Raw genomic sequence first — 23775 nt, 5'->3', positions numbered from 1 at the left:
TTTTACTCCACAAATAAAGAGTCTTGATTGCATAATACACAATACTATCCAAACTGGATGTGATCTGAAGACTCAGTTGCAATTTTTTGAAACTATTACATATTTTAAATGTAAAATCTTCTGGAAACTTTCAAGTTTGTTATAGTATATCTGTTACATGACATGTGCAATTTTCTCTGCATTACCTATTTACTTGCATCCTTACAATGTGATCATGGATTGTCTCTCTTTGTTGTTGTTTCTTTCAACTGCTCTGGGATCACTACTTCAGATGGATTCGCATATTTGCTATGGTACAGGCTTTTTCCCCTATTCCTAATACAACCCTCCGGACTTGTGTCTCCTCCCCATCTCAAACCAGAAATGTTATTGTCAACAATTGCCAAAATAAATAAATAAATAATACTGGTATTTAAATTGTTGTAACTTTCTAGCCTAAAATCTGTACACCAAGCTAGAAAGAACACTTCTGTCACAGAAACTGCATTCATTTTTTTTTTTTTTTTGGTAAACTCACTTTTATATAATCTTTCAGCTTCATAAATAATTATGAAGCTGAAAAGTGTCCCTGACATTAAAACATGTCTCTTTTAAAGAGAAATTGCAACAAATATAACAGCACAGTTCTTTGAAGATATTTTAAGCAGCCAAAAAGGACTGCCCTGATTATAATGTAGGGACAACAAGGGGCATCGCGGATGTCAAACATAAGGCCGAGACCCAGAACCAAAGACTCAGATGACGCCCACTGATAAATTGAACTTTTTCCTCTTATATTGGGATATCTGAGAGATTAAATGTGCAGTTAAACTTCTCTGCACTGAGAGAAAGACGAGTTTCACTTGTCTGCCCCCCTAAGAGCAAAGTGTGCATTATGTGGCTCACGATGTAAAATGAGTTTGACACCCCTGCTCTATTTATCAGTATAAGCAAAAGCATTACAAATAGAAAACAAACAGAAACACTGGGAATCACTTTTCGGCACACAGGCGATCTTTGATGAACGGTTAACCGAGAGAATAGTTTCAGGTAATCTCACTTGAAAACACATTTATCACGGTTTACACTCTGCTGCCCTCTGCTGGAGGTCTACCATAAGTACAATCACATTTCTGGAGTTTTAAGCGTATAAACATTTGGTGAGGGAAACAGTCACTCTTTCAGAGAAGTCCTGGAAACCTTCACTTAAAGCTTACGCAAAGCTTTGACGTAACATTTAGTGTGCGTGAGCATTTTATTACAAGCAGATAACAGCCTGTCCCAGCAGGAGTCCTCTTTGCTCTTTCCCTGTTGCTCCTGACGTTGGTCCCAGCTGCTCCCTCCCCCTTCCCGGCTCCTCCTCTGTGTGGCTTCTTGGTCCACAGACCGATTGTCCCAAACTTTAAATCCTTCCTGAAGCTTCTCCCTTATCTTCGCGAGAGCGAAAGCAGAAGCCGATGGCAGAGGCGAGCGAGAAATGAAGTATGAGATATGGTACTGATGACCGAGCAGGCGGACAGACCTCTGACCCCGTTATTCTCAGCAGAACAACTTCCCTGCAAGGACTCCCGAGGGAACCGCTCGACGTGAGTGTGGGAAAGATGCAGCCAGGGCCCGGGGCTGCCTTTCAGTTTAAGTTGGGGGAAAGCAATCGATGGGGGTGGGGGTTTAAGCGTTGGGCTTATTTGCATCTGCATCCTGCTTCAGAGTGTGGATTTGAATTAAAGGCCTCTGCTGGCTCTGTAAAAGCACGAATTTAGCGAGTACGTGGCACGAAATACAGCCAAGATAGGGTTAATTTGCATTCCAGATGGCAAAAGTTATGTTGTAGCGCCGAAGGCCAATTTTACGCCTGCCCCGTCTCTTTAACTCAAAGAGATGTTTCTGTGCGTTTGAATGGGAATCTCCAGAATCTCGGTGCCCCAACATGTTTTGTTCCTGTGATATAAACCATTACAGCAACACCGGGTAATACGAGCACGGGGAGAGACAAGTGGAAACCTGAGGCAGCTGCTTTTTGAGAACGTTTAAAAATTACGTGAGAGGTGTTCGCTACGGCACAAGTTTACCAGCTTTTCCCAGGAGAACAGAGAGCAGCGACTTAACTGTGTCATGTCTGCAGGTCTGAGGTGGACAATGGAGGCGAAGGGAGGCAGCGGAAGCACGGAAGGTCACCTGGGGACCTCCAGCTCTGTCTGGAGACAGCGTCCGACCAGTCCAAGAGCAGGAGGAAACCACTCGGCGTCAGGTGGACAATGTGTATATTTTTATTGTTTATAAGCACTATATAAACCTTTAATGACAAGTAATAAATTAATAACAAGTTCATTTTAATGTCAAACATAAAAGGACTAAATTAAAGTGAAAAGAAAGGATTTTTTTGGACTTGTTTTTTAGTTCAAAATGTGCTAGTTTTCCATTTTAACTGCAGCTCTGCAGCTGCGCCCATCCTCCTACATACCTGCACGACCAGAGAGCTGTTTACTGATTATGTTGCTGCTGTTCAAGCAGCTTTTACTTAACCACGTATGACACGCTGCGGAGCCAAATTAGAGGGGTTTACTTTTTTGCCTGATAACAGTGTTTAGTGATAGTTTGAGTTATAAATCTGTGACAGTACTTTTCCTTCTGCAGTTACTGTTACTCGTCCTCCTCAGGTGTTACCATGATAGTTAACTGTAAACACTGACCTTTCATTTGCCAGACTGAAACCTGTGGAGCAGCTTTCGCCAGTGCTAAGTCCATGTGACTTAGAAACAAAGTTTGAAAGGAAGAAATGGCAGCCTACCCAGGTAAAAGAACAACAACAACAAAAACAACCCACATACTGATCCATTGACAAATACCACCAAACCCCAAACTGTTTTTATGTATATACATTTGCCATTTTCTTAATTTAAAACTTTGCCTTTCAGTTATCAAAAACAAACACCCAGTTCCATAAGTTATTTAAGGAGGTCAGCAAAGATGAGCAGTTCAAGCAAAGTAAGTTTCACCTTTTGCTTTCAGGCAAAAAACAAAGGAATGTGACAGTATTAATGTGAAAATGTAACCAACAGGTTACACTTGTGCCCTCCAGAGAGATATTTTGTATCAGGGCAAGTTGTTTGTCTCTGATAACTGGATCTGCTTCCACTCCAAAGTCTTTGGCAAAGATACCAAGGTACGTCACTGTTAACTGCAGTGAGGAATTTATCTGAAATCTTTGCGATTAGCTTGTTTGTTAAAGAACATGAGGTCTTGTCCTTCACAGATTTCAATCCCGGCGATGTCCGTGACACTTATCAAAAAAACGAAAACAGCGCTGTTAGTGCCAAACGCCCTCGTGATCGAAACTCCGAGTGAGCAGGTAAGAAAGCATTTGATGCGGTCAGCTTTTCCCCGACTTTCCTCTCAACCCGCTACCTGGCAGATGGGGGGCTGTAGTTGAGTCTTGTTCTGTTAGAAGTCAATAGGGCGATCGTGGCTCAAGAGTCAGCAGTTCGTCTTGTAATCGGAAGGTTGCCGGTTCGAGCCCCGGCTTCGCCCGTTGCCTACTGGTGGTGGTCAGAGGGCCCGGTGGCGCCAGTGTACGGCAGCCACGCCTCTGTCAGTGCGCCCCAGGGCAGCTGTGGCTACAATGTAGCTTGCCATCACCAGTGTGTGGATGATTGAAAAATGTAAAGCGCTTTGGGGTCCTTAGGGGCTGGTATAGCGCTCTACAAATACAGGCCATTTACCATTTACTTCCTGTTAAAAGGGGAATTTTTTATCTCCACAGTCACCAAATGCCGCTTCTGCAGTATACGCTAAAAGTAAAATGGAATTAAAATGAAAGTGATGCTAAATCTCTCTTTTCCAGCATGTGTTTGTGTCATTCCTCTCTCGAAACGCCACCTACAAGCTCCTGAAGTCAATCTGCCTTCATTTAGAGGTAAATGGCATCTTCTATACGGGTTATGCAACTTGTTCTAGCGGTATTCTTTAGCTACATTTAGTCTTCTGCAGGAAATCTACGTCCTAATTTACAACACAACCATTGTAAGTTAGAATATATTACTTTACAAAAACACTGAGCATTTTCTCTTCACCCTGCACCACAACCTTCCACACCATTCGAGTCATTGCAGGCTACGTAAACCTGAGGTGTTGTTACATTTGTCGAGATGTGCTCGTCAGGTCATGTGGAACGTTCCAGTTAGAGTTCCTGCTGAACCATAATTCAGGCATTACTGCTGAAACACGTCATGTTCTTTGCACTTTAATAAATCAAATTAACTACATTTTTTAGAGAGTGTCTGTACTTTCTTTCTCTTCTGTGTTTCTTTAAGACTGGGCAGTTACCGGAAGTTACTTTGTATCTTGGACGCAGTATATTAAACATTAGTGTGTTCCAGCTTCCTCTCTTGTTACACTGTAAACTCTGCGTATATTAAATTATGTGTCTAAATCCAATACTGGGCTCTAGCAAAGGCCCAGTACTGAAAAGTATCAAAATTCAAAAGTTAGCAACTAGTTAGCAAGTAGCTAACAGAGACAGTTTAGCATTTAGCTGCTAAAGAGCCAGGTACTCAATGAGCCAGGAGTTGCAAGCAAATGGAAGGGGGTGATTTTTAATTTAGTCAGCTAAACAGAGAGAAATATGTTCACTAAGTGCCTGTAAACACACAACTCTAGCTTAGCTTTTTTTCCTCACATGTGTTTAAATAGGCAACTGTTTGCTAATGCAGATGAAAACTTTGCTAAAGCAAATAGTGAAAAGGCAGCGTCTAACCAAAACGAAGGGAGTGACTTCATTTTTGTGCACGTTGTGTGCATAGAAACAGACAACCAAATGAATTCTGCTGCTGGATTCTGTCTGAATAGGCAACTGTTTGCAGACAGTTTCATAAGTCAATACCAGCTAAGTCTGTTGTCATTACAGGTGGATAAGTCCTGTGGCAGCCCCGTGACTTCCTCTTGTGAAAACAGCTTCAGAATCAAGTGCCCATCGTCACTTCCTCTGGTCAGTAAGGGGTCTGTTCTTTTTCTGAGATGTTTATTTGTTATGTTCTGTTGCGATAGAAAAGCTATACACATACCTTGTTTTCATGTGATACAACGCCTACATTGTATGTGGTGACCCATGTTTCATGTGGGCTGCAGGACTTTTCTAGAGACTTCTCTGACCTCGATGGAGTTGTGCAGCAGAGACGGCAGGAAATGATGGAGAGCAGCAGCTCCGGGTCTCAGACTCCAGATTATGACAAGTTAGCTGGTGTGTCACCCATCTTCTTTCCTCCTGTGTAATTATATAGCTACTGTGTACTCGCTCTAATCTACTGTACACAGTTTGTAGAGTCATTGTTTGTCTCTGTAAGGGGTGTCAGGTGTCACTGTGGCTTAGACAGCCTTTAGTATTTAGCTGGAGTCAAGCCAAGTGAGCCTCTGGGACTTTGTTTTTATTATAGTGAAGACACTTTTCACAGAAAGAAATCTCATTAAATAATTAACGTAATCTCCATTTTATTCTCAATGACAGCCATCAGCACTGACACAATTAGTTTTGTTTTTTTTCTATTTTACAGACTAAAAGGACTTGTCACATTTGCAAGCTTGTTAGCCTCTTAACATTTATTCAAAGTCGCCAGCCACTGCAGTCACAGCGTTTTTCTCTGTTGCTTTGAGCAGACTTCAGCGGCCTCCCAGGCACATTTCTGAACACAGCGAAGAGCGGAGAAGTTTCAGTCCACGCAGATATTCACCTCCAGACTCCCAGCCAAAAGCACGGACCCGCCCTCAAGAGCGGTACTTTGATAATGGCTTTCTAAAAAAGAAAAGATGCTTTGTTGTTAATGCTTCTGTAGTCTTCGATTTCACTGTTTAGCAGGAGCTATTGAATGTTGATAAACGGAAAAGTTTCAGTTGGATATCAGGATAATCCACGCTTTTGCCACTGACCTTTATTAAAAAAACTATTTTGACAAAATTAGAAGAATTATATTTGTACATTATATCTGCAAACTACAAAAGAAGGCCTGAGAACAGCTCAATATCCCAGCCTGCCGCTATCACACCCCAGCTTACCAGTCAGCATGTCATATCTTCTTTGTTTGATAACCAATAGTTTAAAGACCAAGTTTAAAGACAGCTGACATACTCATACTGTTGTATATGCTACAGTTAGAGGCACACGTGTCTTGTGGAAACAGATGCAGAACACAGATATTAGAAATTTGACATTCTATCATAAAGTATTTGTAACATTTCTTTATTTCTTTCTAAATAGTTCCTTGCCTTGTTGATGAACATTACCAGAGATACTCATTTTTTTCCTTTGTTGCTTTCACATGTAGACCCAAGCAAGCCAACGCGGGGAGCTTCTCCAAAAGACAAGTCCTCACAGCCGATGTCGTTACAAGCCATCCTCCTCATCTATCTGTTTCTGTGAGCAGCCTCTCATTATGTGGAATTTGAGAAGCCCGAGCAGTCTGACAGACACTTGTTAGGATGTCAAAATCATTTGGCTTAGGGACTGTTCTTTTTGGCTATGATTTGAATCCTCGTGTTTCACTGTGTTTCTGTGTATTTAACAGAGTCGGCGTTCTTGTCTTGTCCTCCTGTTACATGGCGTTCAAGATTGTGGCTCTCGAGCAACGTTTGAACTCTTTGGTTTCAACAGGAGAACATATGTACAGTGAGTAAGTAAGGATTTAAACTTCTTTAGAAACTTTAAGGATTGTGAAATACACATTCACCACATTTCCAAATGCATGGTTTTTCTTAGGTAGCGCAACTTTCTCATTATTTGGTTAATAATTTGGTGTAAATCTTAATGCAGCAACACTGGGAGCCAAAGGTCACAGGATGAAGTGAATGCTGAGATCTACGGGGAACTGTCGACCAACCTGTTCAAGCTGGAGAAGGTTTGTCAGATTTTGTGAGCTAAACAGCAGTTATAGGTGCTAATAAAAATTGTATTGTTAGATATAATATTTGAACTTAAAATATTGCAAACTAGATCTGGCTGATTTGTCATTATAATAGAGTCAGCAAAGCAATAATTAGAGCCTGAACAACATAGGATTTTTAAGACTGATACTGATATTTATGTGATTAAGAAATCTGGAGTATTGGCTGATATTTTCTCAGATATCCGAAACAAAATAGATATTCATAGCATTTCTTATATATAGTAACTTACGAGTTATTTCTAAGATTATATGACAATACAGTTTAAAAATATTCTTCCGTTATTGTGCTATCAAGTCGCTCATTTACCTTCTGGCCGATTCTGCTCGGATCAGCTGTTTATTGTTGTGTTGCAGAGTGCCCCCTGGTGGACAAACTGTGCAAACAGCTATAAGGTAGCTGCAGGGTTTTTTTTTCCTGTTGCTTCTTTACTCTTTAAATTTGTATTTACTGGCCGTTACAAATGCTGATACTGATATATCAGCAAATAGCTGCGGGGCCAATATATTGGTCGGGTTATAACTTCTGGCCAAACTAGTGCATTTTAAAGTAGCCAATCACACCGGAAAGCTGTAAGCAGCTGAGCCCGGATGTGCCCTCAGAGGTGCTGTCCTCCTCATCTGACATCATCTTAATATTGATGTCCCTCTGCAGCTAGTGCACTTTGCCTCATTCCAAGCAGCTGTAAATGCAATCAACACAGACAGTCAGTACTGCGCAATGCACTGTTGACAGGAGACTTTTAGCAGTGTGATAGAAAAATGTAACATAAACCAGTAATGCTAAAACAAATCCAGGGAATCCAGTCTAATAAATTGTACCTTCTTTGCTTTACTGTCACTCTGACTGACACTGACTGTGCTGTTCTCTCCTGATTGCAAAGTCAGGATTCCCTTTAATACTGAAACAGGTGAAAATACTGAAAACATGTATAAGGGTGACAGACCAGGGATAGCAAACTCATTTTACATTGTGGGCCACATACAGCCCACTTTAATCTTAAGCGAGCCAAACCAGTGAAACTCTTCTTTTTGTTACTGTACAGAAGTTTAACTACACTTTTAACCCTAATGAGAAAGAAGTCATTTTTCTAAATGACATAGAAATGCTAATGTAGTAAATGAAAGAAAGCACGACTGGGAATTGATAAGAATTTAGCTGATTCCACTTTCAATATCAGTTATCGATTCTCATTGACCCTGCCTGACAGTCACCACCATCGCCATCAGTAAGGACGCAAATATGATCTTTCTCTTAGATATGAACACAAAGCAAAGATCAAAACCAGCATGAAGAAGCTTTAAAGCGATCACAAACAGGAGGCTGCAGACTGACTGCTCATCAGTCTGTCATCAGACAGTACCTGTTGAAGTTCAGAGTCTGGCTGCTAGGCTGGGGTCAGGATTCATTCAGCTAACATCACTCTGGGTTCTTGGCTAGCTTAGCATTAGCATGCTATCTGTGCAGGTGCCTGCAAAGAGCTGAAGTTGTGTTAACAGCATAATGCAATTGTTTCTGTCCTGGATGCAGTATGCACTTTACTATGGCGCTGTCATAATAAAGTGCAAAAACCCCCCAAAACGACTATACTATATTTATTTACTACTTAAATATTTATTTATGCACATGGATTTAATTATTGGGGCCAAAGCGCTCACCGTGTGACAATCCTTGTACGCGTGTGTGCACCTCTTGACCTTTGTAACCTGGCGCAGCTGGATTGAAGATGCGAGTGTAGGATCATCTTTTTTACCCCCATTTTAATGACATCACACCCAGAAATGTGACTCCTTGTAAAACCACAACATTTTGGTTTTTTTGTTTAAAGTATTTTTTTTAATTTACATTACATTCATTCTGATAGAAACAGAAAGGTACAAAAAACAGAAAAACAGAGATTCAGTAAGACTAAGGTGAAGGTGACTTTTATTAAGATGCAATTTTAGAAAAAAGAAATTTCAGAAGTCTTGGCTTCAGAAATATTTTACTGGGAATGAAATGATGATTGATGGTGTCACATTTTAAATCTAACCACAGTTGTACAAAGCCAGCTGTTGCCTTCAAGGACCCAGTCTTTATGCTAAGCTAAGCTAATCAGCTGTAACATGTTTAACATAATTGTGAATTATAAAGTATCCCTCACTTGCGTTTGTTTTTTCCACACCACAGATTCAGAAAAACCTCCAGAAACTCCTGGAGGAGACTTAAAAGAAGACTGTGGTCTGTTGTAGTGTCCACAGAGAAGAGCGAGTGCTGTGTAGAAGAGATCGTGCTTGAGCTGTGCAGATCAGCCGTGATCAGATTTGGTCATAACTTTCTTGCCAAAGCATGGACAGCTCATACACAAAGCATTCTTTAGACTGTGTGAAGTGAAATTGTGCAATAATGGCTTCTTTCCTTTTTGCACTCAGGACTATTTGATCACTTTTTTTTAACAGAAAGCTGTGCTGAAGCAGTGTGCTAGTTTGCTAGTGGTAGTGTTAGCGAAGTGACTATGTTTTATTTATTTAGTAGCTTTCATGTTACATTTCACAGTAGTAAGATTGTTAATAAGTTGTCAGGTCCAAAGGTTCTATTTCATGTCAAGGTCAATGTTTTTGTCAGCATTAAAATGTCAGTAAGTTATATTTTTATCATGCTTATGACTCACTCATCAAAAGATTGTACAACACTCAGCTTGTTCTTATGGTGTGATGTCAACAGATATGTATAAATATACACTTTGCTTTGTGAAATCACACAACAGTAAGAGCAAATCAGAGTTTAAAATATATTTTTTATTGTAAGTGTGGAATTTTTAATTTTCATACGAACCAACTGCTGTTTCATTCAGATGCAATTGTATAGTTTCTCAAACCTAGCAGCGTGTACTGCATTTACCCTGTTCCCATTCTGTTTTCACTTTGTTTGTGTGTATGAAAAACAAAAAAAAATTGTGTTTAACTTTAGTTGTGACCCTTCAGATCACAGCTTGTGCCTTTGTGATTGTATCACAGCTCTAAAATAAACGGTTTTTCATGAAGTGTTTCTTGAAACTGGCGTTAACAGCTTTTTTACTTAGGAGCACCAGGTTACATAAGGCTGATCACTCAGCCAGGTGACGCGCCTGCAGACCACAGACAAATGAATGCAAACAGCACCGATGTAACCCAAGAACATGATGACTGGCCTGCTCACAGCAGTGAAAGAAGAACTCTCTTTACTACAGTGTACAATAACACTTTACCACAAATAAAAGACTAATGTGTGCGCTTTTTAAAATTCTGCAGTGGGAGTTTGTTTTTGTTGTAATTTTTCCCCTACAGTGTTTTTATTGGGTGACAGGTAAAGGTAGACCAGTTTGGCATGGAGTAATACATGGAGAAAGTGATTTGGAACTGGCTTCTTGACATAAGCCACACCTTACCTGAAAAAGACGTCATCTGGATGGCAACGTGTTACTCCAAAATTCCCATCTTAAACAAGCTCGGCCTCAGAAAACATATTGATCTTGTTTTTTTAATCTTTGCATTGAATGTTATCTTGCATTTGTGAACTGCTGTTCAGTCACACTTCAGTACAGTTCAGTAATGGTGCTCAGCATTGTCCTTGTGTAGTTTTCTCTGATTTCAATTCAGAACATTATGCACCATAATCGTTGATAATACCACATTATTTGTAATTTTATGTTGAGAAATAAGTGATGGACATTTAAAACTGAAACATAGTTCAAACTGTTCCGATGATGAGGATGCTGCTGTGACTTATAAAGTGTCCGCTTATTTTTATTTGTTCTCTAAATAGTGTCACCAACATTAGCTACCCCAAATCACCAGAGATTATCAGTTCATTTTAACATTCCAGGTGACAGCAAGTCAAAATTATGTTACCTGTCCAGCATGTCAAGCCTGCATTAAGCTTTAATATTGCTATTAACTGAAATGGATCAGTGTATGCCTTTTATTCACTGTTATGTTTAAGTTTTGGGTGACGGCACAAAGACTGAGAGAGGAGGATAGAGAGGGAGAGAGTAGAATGAACACAGCAAAGAGAGAGCAAAAAGAAACAGGTAAGAGTGGACATGTGGTCAAATTCACCAAAAATTATGTATATAGGCCTATTGTATGCCTCTTTAAAATGTGTGACATTTAAGGGATCTTTATTGTGTGATTGAAATTAAAATTGTCCTTAAGGTAAGTTTACTCAGTTACAACAATAAAGTACAAATTCAGTTCCATTCAGTTTTATTTATATAGCACCGAATCCCAACAACAGTGACCTCATGACATGGTATATTATAAGGTAAAGACCCTACAACATTAGAGATAAAACCCCAAGAATCAGATGACCCTCTGTGAGCACTTGGCAACAGTGGGAAGGGAAAACTCCCATTTCAAAGGAAGAAACCTCGGGCTCAGAGGTGGCTACCATCTGTCGTGACTGGTTGGGTGTGAGGGCTCTCTGGATGAGAGCCAGAGTTATATTAATAACTAATGATTAAATGCAAAGTGGTGTATAAATACATGGAGGGTGTAGTTGCAGTTAAGTAAAATGTGAAAAAGTCATCATGTAAATGAACAAAACATTACTTTAAAAAGAGTATTTACAGTGCAGTATTCACTTACAAAATGGGTGACTTTCAGTATTTGTACTTCATTCCCTACTTTGCATTGTACTTTGTAGAAAGAAAAAAAAAAACCTTGAGCAGCTCAACATGCTAATCACACTAATACATGTACTTAGTCATTCAACTACTGTACTGTACTGTACTACATATTGGGCCCAATATGAGGCCATGAAAAGCGCAGCCGACACCAGTGAATGGTTTTTAAAGTACATTTAATGATATATCAGTACAGATGCTCAGAAATTTACAAATGATAGAAATACATATGTTGAAACAGACTGAAAAAAATTGGTTGTCAGGAAAAAAAACTGTCTTATAAAATTCGCGATTTTTTTGCTTCCGGATTTCACCTCCTATTTCAATTGAATTTTATTTATACAGCGTCAAATCACGACAACAGGCGCCTCAACGCGCTTTATATGACAAGGTAGACTACAATAATACATAAAGAGAAAAAAACACAACAGTCATATGAGCAAACACGCACACCAGCGCTGTTGTGGCGTGTGTGTCTAAACAGCGACACCTGCCGTTCAGGAGAATACTGCAGGGAGTACTCGCGCCCTCAGCTCTGGAATAAATGGTACCGACGTCACTGTTTGCGGCCAGTGTAAACGGGCCCATTACATTACAGTCTCCGGCAGCAGAGCAGCCCGCCTCCTCTGGATTGTGGACCAATGACTCGGACGCCTCTACATCTCGTCTGCCTCTCAACCCGCGTTCAGCCCCTCGCATGACGTAACGCCCAATCTGAAAGTGCAATGGCGATATTGGACAATAACAGCCATCGCGCTTGGGGTCCACATCTATATTATGTGGCTAAGGTTCAAGAAAACACCTCCAGCCGGCTGCAAAACCACATATAATATCGGCACAGAGCGCGAGTGTCAACCTGCGACCAGGAAAGGTGATCTCCCAGCCTCTGCACGCGATGACAGCTTAGAATAAATCGCTGGTGAGTCCAAACTCTGCTGATTGCAACAGCATTCGCCAAAGGGAAAAAAGGCTTTTCCAGTAAATGGTCTCTTGCAGGCAGCAAGCCTGAGATTTCAAAGGGGCGTGGCGGTATGCTGGGTACTACTTCTGACTAACGGATGCTGATAGCTTAGCAACAGCGACGGGGAAGGAGAGCAGAGACAATGGATGTGCCATTTGTCAGCATCGTTACTGGGCAGGCTGAGCTGAGCGCGTGTTTGCTGGACTAGAGAGAGAGACACGATCCTCGCCACTTTGTTCCAAGTGAGCAGCAAGGAGCCGTGGATGCAGAGTGGAAATGTAAACAAAGGGTGTGGGCCTTCCAGCTGGCCTGTGATGCTCTGCCACACACATGAGCATCATGTAGTCATGTCAAGAAGAAGGCCAGCCAGCTCTGGATCACAGCTGCTCCAGAGCCCCAGAAACCCAGGGGTCCCAAACATTATACTGGGTCTCTGCAATAGTTTTCAAGCTGCCAGCTTTTATTTGCCGTGCTGGATTGCTTTTCTATTGTTGAGCAAGCTATTTTAAATTTCATTGCCTTGGACTTCAGGACAGTCTAAAACGATTTTCACTATTTTTTGACATTTTATAGATCAAACAGCAATGCTTCCTTCATTTTAAATAGCTTTAATAGCTGTGCAAACATCAGTAAGCCATAATTAACACTGTATTAATTAGTTTATCTGAATTCAAAAGTACAGCATTAATGTTATATTTGTATTGTTTAATAGCAAAGCCACTGAAATACACTCACATCATAAAACTCTTCAGATTTTTTGGTTACAGTAATTCTTGTCCATGCGTCCACCAAACCTTTAGGTCAATGAGTTAAAATCCTAAGATTTTATATATATCTTATTGTGCTTGGAATAAAAATAAAACAATGTTTCCATCCGTCCACCTGTTCATTCCCCTATTTATCCATCCGCTGGATTGGTTGGGTTTAAGTCTACCTCAGCCATCATATAGCAAGAAGTAGGATACACCCTGGACAGGTTGCCCGTCTGTCACAGGGGGGAACGCAGACAATCACTTACATTTACCGCTGATTTAGGATCACCGGTTAACCCTGTATTTGGACTGTGGCAGTACACCACTGACTGAACACACTGAACCCACACAGAGAGAGGACCTTATGAGGTGATGGTGCTAACCACTGTGCTGCCCTGAAAGACACTTTTATTACTTAAAAGTAACAACAGCACCCACAGTATAAAGGGGTACCAACCAGAAAATGCAATCCTGGACTTTTAATGGCCATATGAATATTGAAACTTGGTTTTAAAGATGTAGAGTATTGGTTCCCTTTTGGGTGTGATTAAAAAAAACAATGACAATCCAAATGGACTCTGAAAGTGAAACTGTTGCACCTCCCAGGCTTGACATTTCGCTTGTTTCCTAGGTGTGACGTGTGAACAGACACCATGGCCACACAGGAACCGTCCCCTCCTTCATCCATGGAGAGCAATAAGCCCGGCTTCCCCAAGAAGATCCTGGGCAACAAGCTGGAGGACAAACACCTGTGCAACTGCTGCCACAATATCCTCAGACGGCCTTTCCAAGCCCAGTGTGGACATCGCTTCTGTTCCTACTGCTTTAACAGGACTGTGAGGTGAGGAGTGGAATGGCCAAAGGCTAAAATAAGTGCTTTGGAAGTGATTGTAAATATTTAGATTAAAAAAAAAACCTTTAATCATTTAATATATAGTAATGTTGCTCATTCTCCTTTGTTCAGTTTCAGGGAGCTGCTTTTAGAGCTTCTATCGGGCTAAGAGAAATGAAAAAGTTAATTACTACTTAAATGATTCTAATCCAGCACTATTTAATTCCAGCAGTAATTAGCGCTCAACTGGTAATAAATTAGTGCTTACACTGGATTAGTGTTATTAGTGTCCCACTGAAGTGGGAGACTGATGTGTCACTGATTCTTTGTGTGTTGCTTATTCTTTGTCAAAAGCTGTAAAACCACATTGTCAGCGGTTCAGTATTTTTTGAGTGGATCTCTTTGCTTTGACACCATTGATGCATCTCTGTAAAATATCTTCGATGACAGATACTTGATCGTATTTGGATGAGGGCGTGGAGCTGAAAGTAATCAGCTGAAGCTAACGAGCTTGATTTGCAGTGTTCTTCCATAGACTGGATGGGTCGGCTGTAGGACAGAATCCTGCCTAACATGGCATAAAATGCTAGATTTTTACTCATGAGCCCAGTGGACAGAATGTTAGCATAAATAACTATGAACTGACTCTATTACTGTTCTGATAAAGTACATTAAAAAATGCACCAAAAGCACAAACATGATCGGGAGCTGCTAATATTATTAATATCTTTAAAGTGCATATAAATCAGCAGCTAAATCTTTAACTCATAATTTAAGTTGTCATTGCATATGTCAGTAGCATAAATTATTGGCTATGTTGTTGTTTAATTGCAGTAATGGACCTCAGAAATGCAATGCTTGCATCAAAGAGGATATTTTTGAGGACCCTACCTCGATTTTAAAACAAGGATGTGTGAGTACTCTTTTTTCGATTACTTTTTAAAAAATGAAACGAATCACCTTGATTTGAATCGGTGAAAGATTAAAAGAAAAAGAGCAGAAAACAAGCTTCTGAAGTTAAAATATGTCTGACGTGAGCTCTGCGTGTTGCCCCGTTTACATCATGTGCAGTCTGTGCAGTAGTAACAGCAGCGTGATGATGCTGGTGATTATGAGTTTCAGCTAATGCTTAGATAATATAATCGTCACCAAATTAAATCATATGTAAACTTACAGTAAAGTAACTGCGTGCATGTGTTGAATGTGCAGCTTTTCTGACACTGATGAACACAGCAGCTGGACGTGCGTTTCACAGATGCAGCTCAACAGCAGATCCCTTTTTATTTTCTCTCGTTTTTTTCAGGCTTTTCCAGACAATGCGGTTCGAAGGGAAGTTGAAAATCTGCCAGCTGTTTGTATCAATGAAAGCTGCACTTGGAAAGGAAGTATAAAGGAGTACGAGGTGAGGCGGCTTTTTTTCCTTCACTTGTTTTTCAGTAACCAGGTAGCCTAATGTTTTGTCTTTGTCACTTTGAAACGCTCGCTAGCCCCGCCTTGCATGGAGAGTACTGTCTGCATGAGACAAAGCAGCCTTGGCGCTCTTCTTGAGCAACCATAATCTGGATTGCAAACAGATGTTTAACAGAGTTTCTACGGCAGCCTGTGGGAGGTGGAAATGAGGCTGGTGCATTTATGAAACGGTGTAAAGGAGGCATTTGGATAACGTGGGAATGTGCAAACAGAGCAGATATTTCTACTGCTTTCAAGAAGTGGGAGGAAAAATCGATAAAGCATAGTATCACAAATTGTGACATTGCATCAATACAGGGACACCAAATTTCTGGTTTGTTTGGGTGTTGCAGGCAGGTTCCAGTAGACTGCCTCGCAGCTGTGGATGAAGTTCAATGGGAATAATGGCCACGGTGCAAATAAAACTTGTACAGCTTGTTGTTTAGATTTGAAAAAGCACAATCAAGTTAAACAACTTAAATCCAGTCTCCTCCGTATCACATGTCCAGCACCTGCCTTTAGACAAATGCATACATTATGTAAACATATTGCTGCCACACTTCCTGTCTTTATATCTACCAGTTTCTTTGTGGGAAATTGTGTTTGCATGTTTTTCTTTGGTCTCTGGGGGCCGTAACATCTGCAGCTGTTGTTCTCCTTCTTGTGGCTGAAGATGGTTCTTTATAGCTGTGGTTTTTACCTTTGGACTCATCGTCCTGTTACAGAATGCTAGTGTTGCGTGAAGGATAAGACTCTAAACATCTAACATTGTTAAAGCTACAGCGCTGTTCTGTACGTAGACAAATAAGCCTCCCAGCGCAGTACAGAGGTTACCATTCTGCCACAGCACCTCAGCATAAGCTCCCACTTTCCACAGATGAACCACGAGGGGAAGTGCGAGTTCATGATCATCCCCTGCCCCTCCTGCAAAGAACGAATCCGCTTCAATGAACAGGAGCGCCATAATGAGCGAGAGTGCCCTGAGAGGACGCTCAACTGCAAGTACTGCAAGGAGCCGTTCCACTTTAAGAATATTAAGGTTGGAAATGATTTATTTAGACCAAAGATGCTCGTCGGGGCCTGTGCGGCAGATCAGAGCAGCTATTTGTGTGGCATTAAAAGAAACGCTGCTGCCTTTTCGTTTTTTTCAGGCTCATGATGAGATCTGCCCCAAGTACCCGATGATCTGTGAAGGCTGTGCCAAGAAGAAAATACCCAGAGAAAAGGTAAATCTGAGACCAACGTGCAGAAAAGGTTGTAAAACTTTTATGGTGTAAAACTGACCATAGGCCATGTAGCTGCTGTACACTCTCTTTTTCACTAATCAAATGTGATGGCAGAGAGTATGCAACTGAGCTTCTGAAAATAATGAATGTACTTTGTCATGTTTACTTATGTTTAATAAAAAAGAAACTGAAGATATTCAGACTAAAACGATCAAACAAATTTGAAGATGCAATATGTAAAATGTCACAAGATACAAAGTAACAAATATAAGAAGAAAAAGACACAACTGATTCATCACTCGCTGTTAATACACAGCAGATGGAAAATCATTTATATCGATTGTTAGAAATTGACTATTTTATTTCTTTTGTTTCCCAGTATGTGGACCATATCAAATTCTGCAGCAAATTCAGAACTCCATGTCGATTTCATGTGGTGGGATGCGATATGTCTGTAAGTAGCCCGATTGTTTTCTCAATAACAAATTCAGTATTTGAGCACACAGTCAGCTACGAGACTATAGGAGAGAAAACATCATCTGAACCAAGATGAGGGATGAGGAGGAGTGAGGAGGTATCTTTTTTCCAGTGACTGTATATAAAAGATGAACAGAGCCACTGTGATGTCACAATTTGGTTTGTGGACTATTGTTTTGAAACTTTGAGCATTAAGGATGACCATCCTGCTTAGTTCTTTAAAAACACAAGTGCTAGTTAGCCAGTTTGGTTAGCAGTGTTATTCATTATAATGTTTGGGATTGAAATTGTTATTGGAAAAACTATCGTGGCCTTGAGAGGTCACTGCAACTTAGGAAAACACCAGCAAATAGAAAACCGCCACAAAAACACACAAAACACAGTGGAAGTTTAAAAAACTGCTGCTAATACTCAACGGGACAAGCTAGTAAACGGCTAATAGTAGACAGTAGACTATTATATATTCTTAGTGAGAGATGTTTTGAATTAAAAAATAAAAACAGGAGTTTACAATACATTGGTGGAAATGAATCATGTTATATTAAATATGATTTGAAATAAGCAACAAATGAGTTAAGACTATGTTAGATTTACCGTTCTCCTTTACTTCAGTAATTACTCTGTGCATTCATATATTGTTTCTGGTTTCTGTTGCACTTTTGCAGGTGGAGAAGGAAAAGATTCATGATCATGAGCGCGCATATGCCTATGAGCACCTCAATCTTCTGCTGCATTACATTATGGGCATGAAAGTTAGCATGGAGGGCCTACAGCCCCAGGGACTGGAAGTAGCCGGACACAAACTGGTGGAACTCCAACAATCCCTCAAGGAACTCGAGGCCAGAGTCTCCCAGCTCAGCACCACCTCCTCTGGGCCTCCCGTGCAGGGAGCCGCCGCCGCCGCATCCTCATCATCTTCCAGCTCTGGACCTCCTGGTCCACCTGCTTCAGTTCCTCTACCTCCACCTCCCACTCTGCCTCCCACTCTCTCTGTGTCCACATCCTTCACGCCTCTGCCCAGCTCCGTGGGCGCAGCGCTGGAGCTCCAGCTTCACAGCGAGAAAACCAAGGTGGCCGAGCTCGGCCGCAGGTGCACGGAACTGGAAGTCAAAGCTGGCACGTTTGAAAATGTGGTGTGCGTCCTGAACAGAGAGGTGGAGAGGTTCGCCACCACCATGGAAGCCAGCAACCGTCAGCATAAACTGGACCAGGATAAGATCGAGGCTCTGAGCAACAAGGTAAGCTCGAGCCATGACTGCAGCATTCCTTGTTCTCTGAGTTTTAACTCAGTCAAATCTGAACACACAACAATGGACCGTTCATTTTTAGATTCACCATTACTTTTTCTTCCGTATCGATGTAATCCAGAATCCTGGAGAGATCTCAGGTTGTGGTTGAATCTGTTTATTTGCATACAAAAAAAGGTGTGAATGGCTGATTTAAGGATAGGCGAGTCTAAAAAATACTTTTAGCACACACAAAATACCTGCACAGATTTTACACTTCCGGTGTGTAAAGGCTGCTACTTTGAGAAAACATGTTGCCTGCCAATTTATAAAATCCTAGAAAACTCAGGAAAAGGCTTGGAGATGCTTCAAAGTGATACTTTGAACAAACTCAGTCTTTTCAAAATATTTGTAGTTTCTTCCTTAAAGGCAGAGTGATGTTGATCACCTTGAATTGATGCTAATATGAATTAGTCATTTGTAATGTCTGAGCATGTTTGTGAAACCAACCAGAACTACTGCACTTTTAGTTGGTTATTCTCTCAGCTGCACTGCTGGAAAATATCCAATTTAATGAATATGTGTTTGTTTTCCAGGTGCGACAGCTAGAGCGGACTGTGGGGCTGAAGGACCTGACGGTCGCAGAGATGGAGGGACGGCTGAGAGAAATGTCCGCCACCACCTTTGACGGCGTCTTTATCTGGAGGATTTCAGATTTTGCCAAAAAGAGACAAGATGCCATCGCAGGCCGAGCCCCTGCCATGTTCTCGCCTGGTAACACTGCGCATTATCACGGTGTTGATCCAAAATCATCAGCCTAGAATACCAGGAGCATGATCAGTGAACTGGTTTGAGAAGAGCAGCAATAGATGCCTGCAAAATTAAAATCGTTGAAAAAGTTATTACTAAATTGTTGAAACTGTTGTTGTCTTGTGCGAATAATTAGTTCTCTTTCTTGTTCTCTTCCAGCCTTCTATACCAGCAAGTATGGCTATAAGATGTGCCTACGGATCTATCTTAATGGAGATGGGACAGGGCGTGGCAGCCACTTGTCCTTGTTCTTTGTGGTGATGAGGGGGCTGAGTGATGCCCTGCTTAAATGGCCCTTCAACCAGAAGGTAAAAGATTAAGAAACAAGCAGGCATTCAAGTATCCCCTTCTGGTTGTTGACCAGTCTACTGTTTTTGTTGTTCTTATTTCTTTAAGGACCACAGTGAGGTTTGTTCTGCTGAAACTTGCCTATTTTATCCCAACAGTAATCTCTTACTTATTTGACTTCCAGGTTACGCTGATGCTGCTGGACCAGAGCAACAGAGAGCACATCATCGATGCCTTTCGACCTGATGTCACTTCCTCCTCCTTCCAGAGACCCGTGAGCGAGATGAACATCGCCAGCGGCTGTCCACTCTTCTGCCCGCTCTCTAAGCTCGATGGCAAGAACACTTACATTCGTGACGACACCATCTTCATCAAGGCGATTGTGGACCTCACCGGCCTCTAGACGACCTCCATTGGGTGTTACAGTTTGGCAACCAGGCAGCTCTTTGACCATTAAAGGCTTCATTTTGGCTCAGTCGCGGTCCCTTTCAGGGCGCCATTTGGGCACCTTGCTGTCCCCCGCAGCTTTGGGGAGACAGACATGCTTGCGACAGTCTGCTGCATGTAGCTGCTCAGACCAGACGATGCAGGCATTCTTATACCTTGGTGGTCTCTGTGTGAGAACCCTCACCTCCGTCATTGCTGTACATTTGGGTGCAAAACTTACTTTCTTGACATCACAGCATCACCATCCACGGTGATAAAGTGCCGTTTCAGTTCTGCAGGCGAGTTTTCAGTTAGAGGAAGCAGGCAGCAGTGCGATGTAGTCAGAGCGGTGTTGAGCAGAAGCAGAGGGGAGTGAAAAGGTAGAACTGCGTCTTTGTTTTTCGTCCCCTGCTTTCGAAGGCTGGGGGATGTTGCAGAACATGCAGAGTGTGTTAGAGCAGGGCTGTAGATGTGTTTTATGTGATCACTCTGGTGAAGCTGGCGGTAGAATTATAATAGAGTTAGAGCGTGGCTTGATGCAGATTTTGCTTCCTCTTAAAGATTGTGGATATTGTGAGCGTCTCAGTTCCAGTGTGGAGTAAATTTGCATAGACAAACGTGGAGTTATGTTATGAATAAGATTACAGGCATTTCTTTTTATTTCTTCATTTCTTTTAAACAAAATGCATGCTGCTGGAGTTTTAAGTATAAAGTATAAAAATGCTCTTTTTTTGGGAGGGGGGGGGTTGTTTTGGTTTTTTCTTCAACTGAGCTTCACAAAGTTTCATCATTTGATATTAAACTTGTTAGTGATTTATCCATCTGTGATGGTGGACATTGCCTGCATGTCTATGAAGCCAGGCTATTTACATGTAAAGTCAGTGTTGCGTATTTGTTCCTAATAAGGGGGTCGTGGTTCTGATTGGTGGTTTGGTACATCTGTGGAAGATACAGTGGAGTTACCAAGGAGTCAGGGCAGCTTGCCAGTCAAGCCTGAGGTGTAAAACTTACATGTGGTTTTGTCTCTGACAAACATACATCGCTGGAGTTTTTCCCAAGGATATGCTCACTAGCTCACATCTCAACACATAGTACCGTGCCCCACCACAGACTGAGGTCAACGCAGATTCCACGAAATGAAGGAATAGTATGTTCCTTGTTTTCTGTCCTTACAGTATACAGTGCGTATGTGTTTCTGCTGCTATATGATAGAATACTCATGTGAATATATATATATATATATATATATATATAATATATATATAATATATATATATATATATATATATATATATATATTATATATATATATCTCGCTGCAAATATAAATGAGCTATGTGTGTGGAGGTAGAGAGGATGGAGACAAGAGATTGTATTGTTGTATTGTTGCAGATTGATGTTCAGCGCAGCCCCCGAATTTTTGTTTTCCCTTTTTGTGCTCTTTCACTCATTTTCCCCACAGCACCACACATCGAACAAAAACTCTGGTTAAACTGGGATGCACTTTTTCGGCACGCATCCTGAGGTTTTAAGGTTCACGCTGGCCTGTTTGGAAACCAGTCTCGACCTGTATTGAAACCTCTCTGTGCATGGGAGGCTTCGATTCATACTCACTATGGAGTTTCACAGCGGCTTTCCTCGTGGGCCACGTGTGAATGCATTTATTTGTATTTGTTTGGATGAAAATACGTAGAATAGTTATTATGTTATATCTGGCGCCGCTTCCGTTCAACAGAAGCAGCTGCCTATATTCATAGCAATGTATAAATATGTATCTTTCATATCATAATGTTGAAATAATCTATATATCAATGTTAATATACACAAGAGGTTATAATAAACATAGTATTACTGAATACCTTATTAATTCTATATCTATATACCAACTTTTTGTTTGATGGTTTGAACAGGCCAGGACAACCCCTTTGTGACTTGTGATTCTTTCTAGAGTGCAATATATGATCATGTCTGTTAGGCTATACAGAGGTCACGCTCGACTCATTTGTTTTCATTACCCATTCTGGCGCCGAAGAACCGCAACCCAATTCTCCGAGGAAATATGGTGCTTTCCTTGTCATAAATCATATGCTATTTTATCAGTAACATGAAAATCACAAGTCAGTAGCTATCTGTGAGGATTACTGGCTCTGTGGGCTTTTAGAAAGATCATTTTATTGCTGAGGAATTCTTGTTCCATACAGTGAGTTTATACTCTTATCTTAGAAACCTTTCAGTGAAGGCTGAGCATGTAATAAAATAGGATTACATGGACTTTTTAAAGTGTTCTCGTAATGTGCCAAACTCAAATATTACCTCCATGTATGAACACTGTTGTACTGCAAGTTGAATTTTATGTTCTATGCTAAAATATGGTGCCAAATATGTTTCTATTTAATTTTTCTATGAAGATGCGTGTGTGAGATTTTAATATGAGGCGTCATTACTTCTGTAAGCACCAGAGGAGCTGATTAATACTGTCCCATTTAAAATGTCCTCAGATGAGGTTTCTGAATGTAAGCTTTAATTAAGTTGGTTTTCCTTTTCAAAAAACACACAACAGCCGTTCTGTCTTGTGATGCAGTTGACTTGAACCAACTTTTTTTGTGCACTTTCTATCGTTTGTTTGTCCAGACAGGGTATTTTGTTGAGCGATTTATGTACCTTGAAATCAGAGCCATATATATATTCTGATGTTGATAATTGATGTATTATGCGGAAAAAAGTACATGCAGTATGTAATAAAGTGTGGTGGTTTCAGCCTGTGTTGATTTTTTAAAGTGCATCTTTAATAGAAAGTATGGAAAAAAGAGCATTTTGAATCTTCAGTTAGCATTTTGATAATCAGCCTTGCCATTTTTTAGGGATAGATATTCTAGATAAAGTGCTATGGGTGGAACACTGAGACTCGCCTTGTTAGTGAGAAGTAACAGGCTAATCAAATGCTAGCTTTTCACACACCAGAACTAAAGCACAATCTACTGGAAAGTCCTTATAACACTGCAGCCCATTACATTAGATAATCCGATCGCAATGCTCCAAAAGGCACCGACAGCACAAACACAGAGGAGAGCTCGTTGACTACAATTAACAGAGGTGAGGCCTAGTGGACACCAAGTAGCTGTAAAAGACACAGCAACTATAACTCGCTGGAGGGGGATTTGCACGTCAGTAGAGATCACACTGTGTGGAGTGGTTGTCTGATGCCACTAAGCACTGCTGTTTCAAGCTGAAAACTACTGTTAACTTAATAAAAGAGAAATGATTTCGAAAAAGAGAAACTCTCATCAGAATTCTCTTCAGCTTATTTTTATCTTGTTGAATTACAGTTAAGCACTGGGGCTTCCATCTGCAACAGAAAGACTTGCTATAAATGGTTTTCTGAAGTAATGTGATAACGGTTTGGCTTTGCAAGTTCAATAGAGAGGGACAGTCACACTTCCGTGTGAACATATTAATCCTAAACAGACTTTCATTCACTATGTTGTTACAACCTGTGCTACATGATGAGCTGAGTCACTTTTGCATGTTTATTCTAAAGTCTCCAACTAAAGGAAGCTGGTTCCTTTATTCCCTGTGCTATGCAGACTTTCTTAGGCTGATATTTAGAATCTACTCTATCAGAATATTTGTTCATTATTTTTTAAATTGGATTTTGCACGTTGTTGTTGCATTTTGGAATGATTTTGTCAAGGCTGCCGGGGCGATGCGTGTGGTGTCGGAGGAAAAGGACCCAAAATGCAGGCAACGACTAATGATATGAGTGAGAGTTTATTTACA

The 23775-nt window shown here is 40.8% G+C and overlaps 2 protein-coding genes across 3 annotated transcripts; both read left to right on the top strand.

Moving 5' to 3' along the window:
- The first annotated feature begins 1313 nt into the window (after positions 1-1313).
- LOC102292384 (GRAM domain-containing protein 2B) lies at positions 1314-10483 on the top strand. 2 transcript variants are annotated; one of them, XM_014335998.2, is made up of 14 exons: positions 1314-1565; positions 2102-2236; positions 2684-2771; positions 2895-2964; positions 3039-3142; positions 3233-3328; positions 3821-3892; positions 4883-4963; positions 5104-5215; positions 5629-5745; positions 6294-6384; positions 6534-6638; positions 6779-6863; positions 9079-10483. In XM_014335998.2, the coding sequence occupies exons 1-14, from the start codon at positions 1471-1473 to the stop codon at positions 9115-9117; spliced, it is 1290 nt and encodes a 429-aa protein (XP_014191484.1). In that variant the 5' UTR covers positions 1314-1470; the 3' UTR covers positions 9118-10483. The 2 variants fall into 2 exon arrangements, with proteins under 2 accessions (XP_014191484.1, XP_005929915.1); XM_005929853.3 differs by having other exon boundaries at positions 1315-1565; positions 2102-2227; positions 9079-10476.
- A 1622-nt stretch (positions 10484-12105) lies between these two features.
- On the top strand, positions 12106-21217 carry LOC102307867 (TNF receptor-associated factor 2). The gene is made up of 11 exons (XM_005929817.3): positions 12106-12470; positions 13896-14105; positions 14931-15009; positions 15400-15498; positions 16423-16584; positions 16697-16771; positions 17151-17225; positions 17914-18486; positions 19071-19248; positions 19444-19592; positions 19757-21217. The coding sequence occupies exons 2-11, from the start codon at positions 13918-13920 to the stop codon at positions 19973-19975; spliced, it is 1797 nt and encodes a 598-aa protein (XP_005929879.1). The 5' UTR covers positions 12106-12470; positions 13896-13917; the 3' UTR covers positions 19976-21217.
- Positions 21218-23775: the final 2558 nt, after the last annotated feature.

Source organism: Haplochromis burtoni, unplaced genomic scaffold, assembly GCF_018398535.1.
Source record: "Haplochromis burtoni strain Fernald_Lab_line unplaced genomic scaffold, NCSU_Asbu1 Contig_107, whole genome shotgun sequence".
NCBI classification, from domain to species: domain Eukaryota; kingdom Metazoa; phylum Chordata; class Actinopteri; order Cichliformes; family Cichlidae; genus Haplochromis; species Haplochromis burtoni.
The sequence above is the reverse complement of the archived record's forward strand: the minus strand, read 5'-3'. Positions and strand labels throughout refer to the sequence as shown.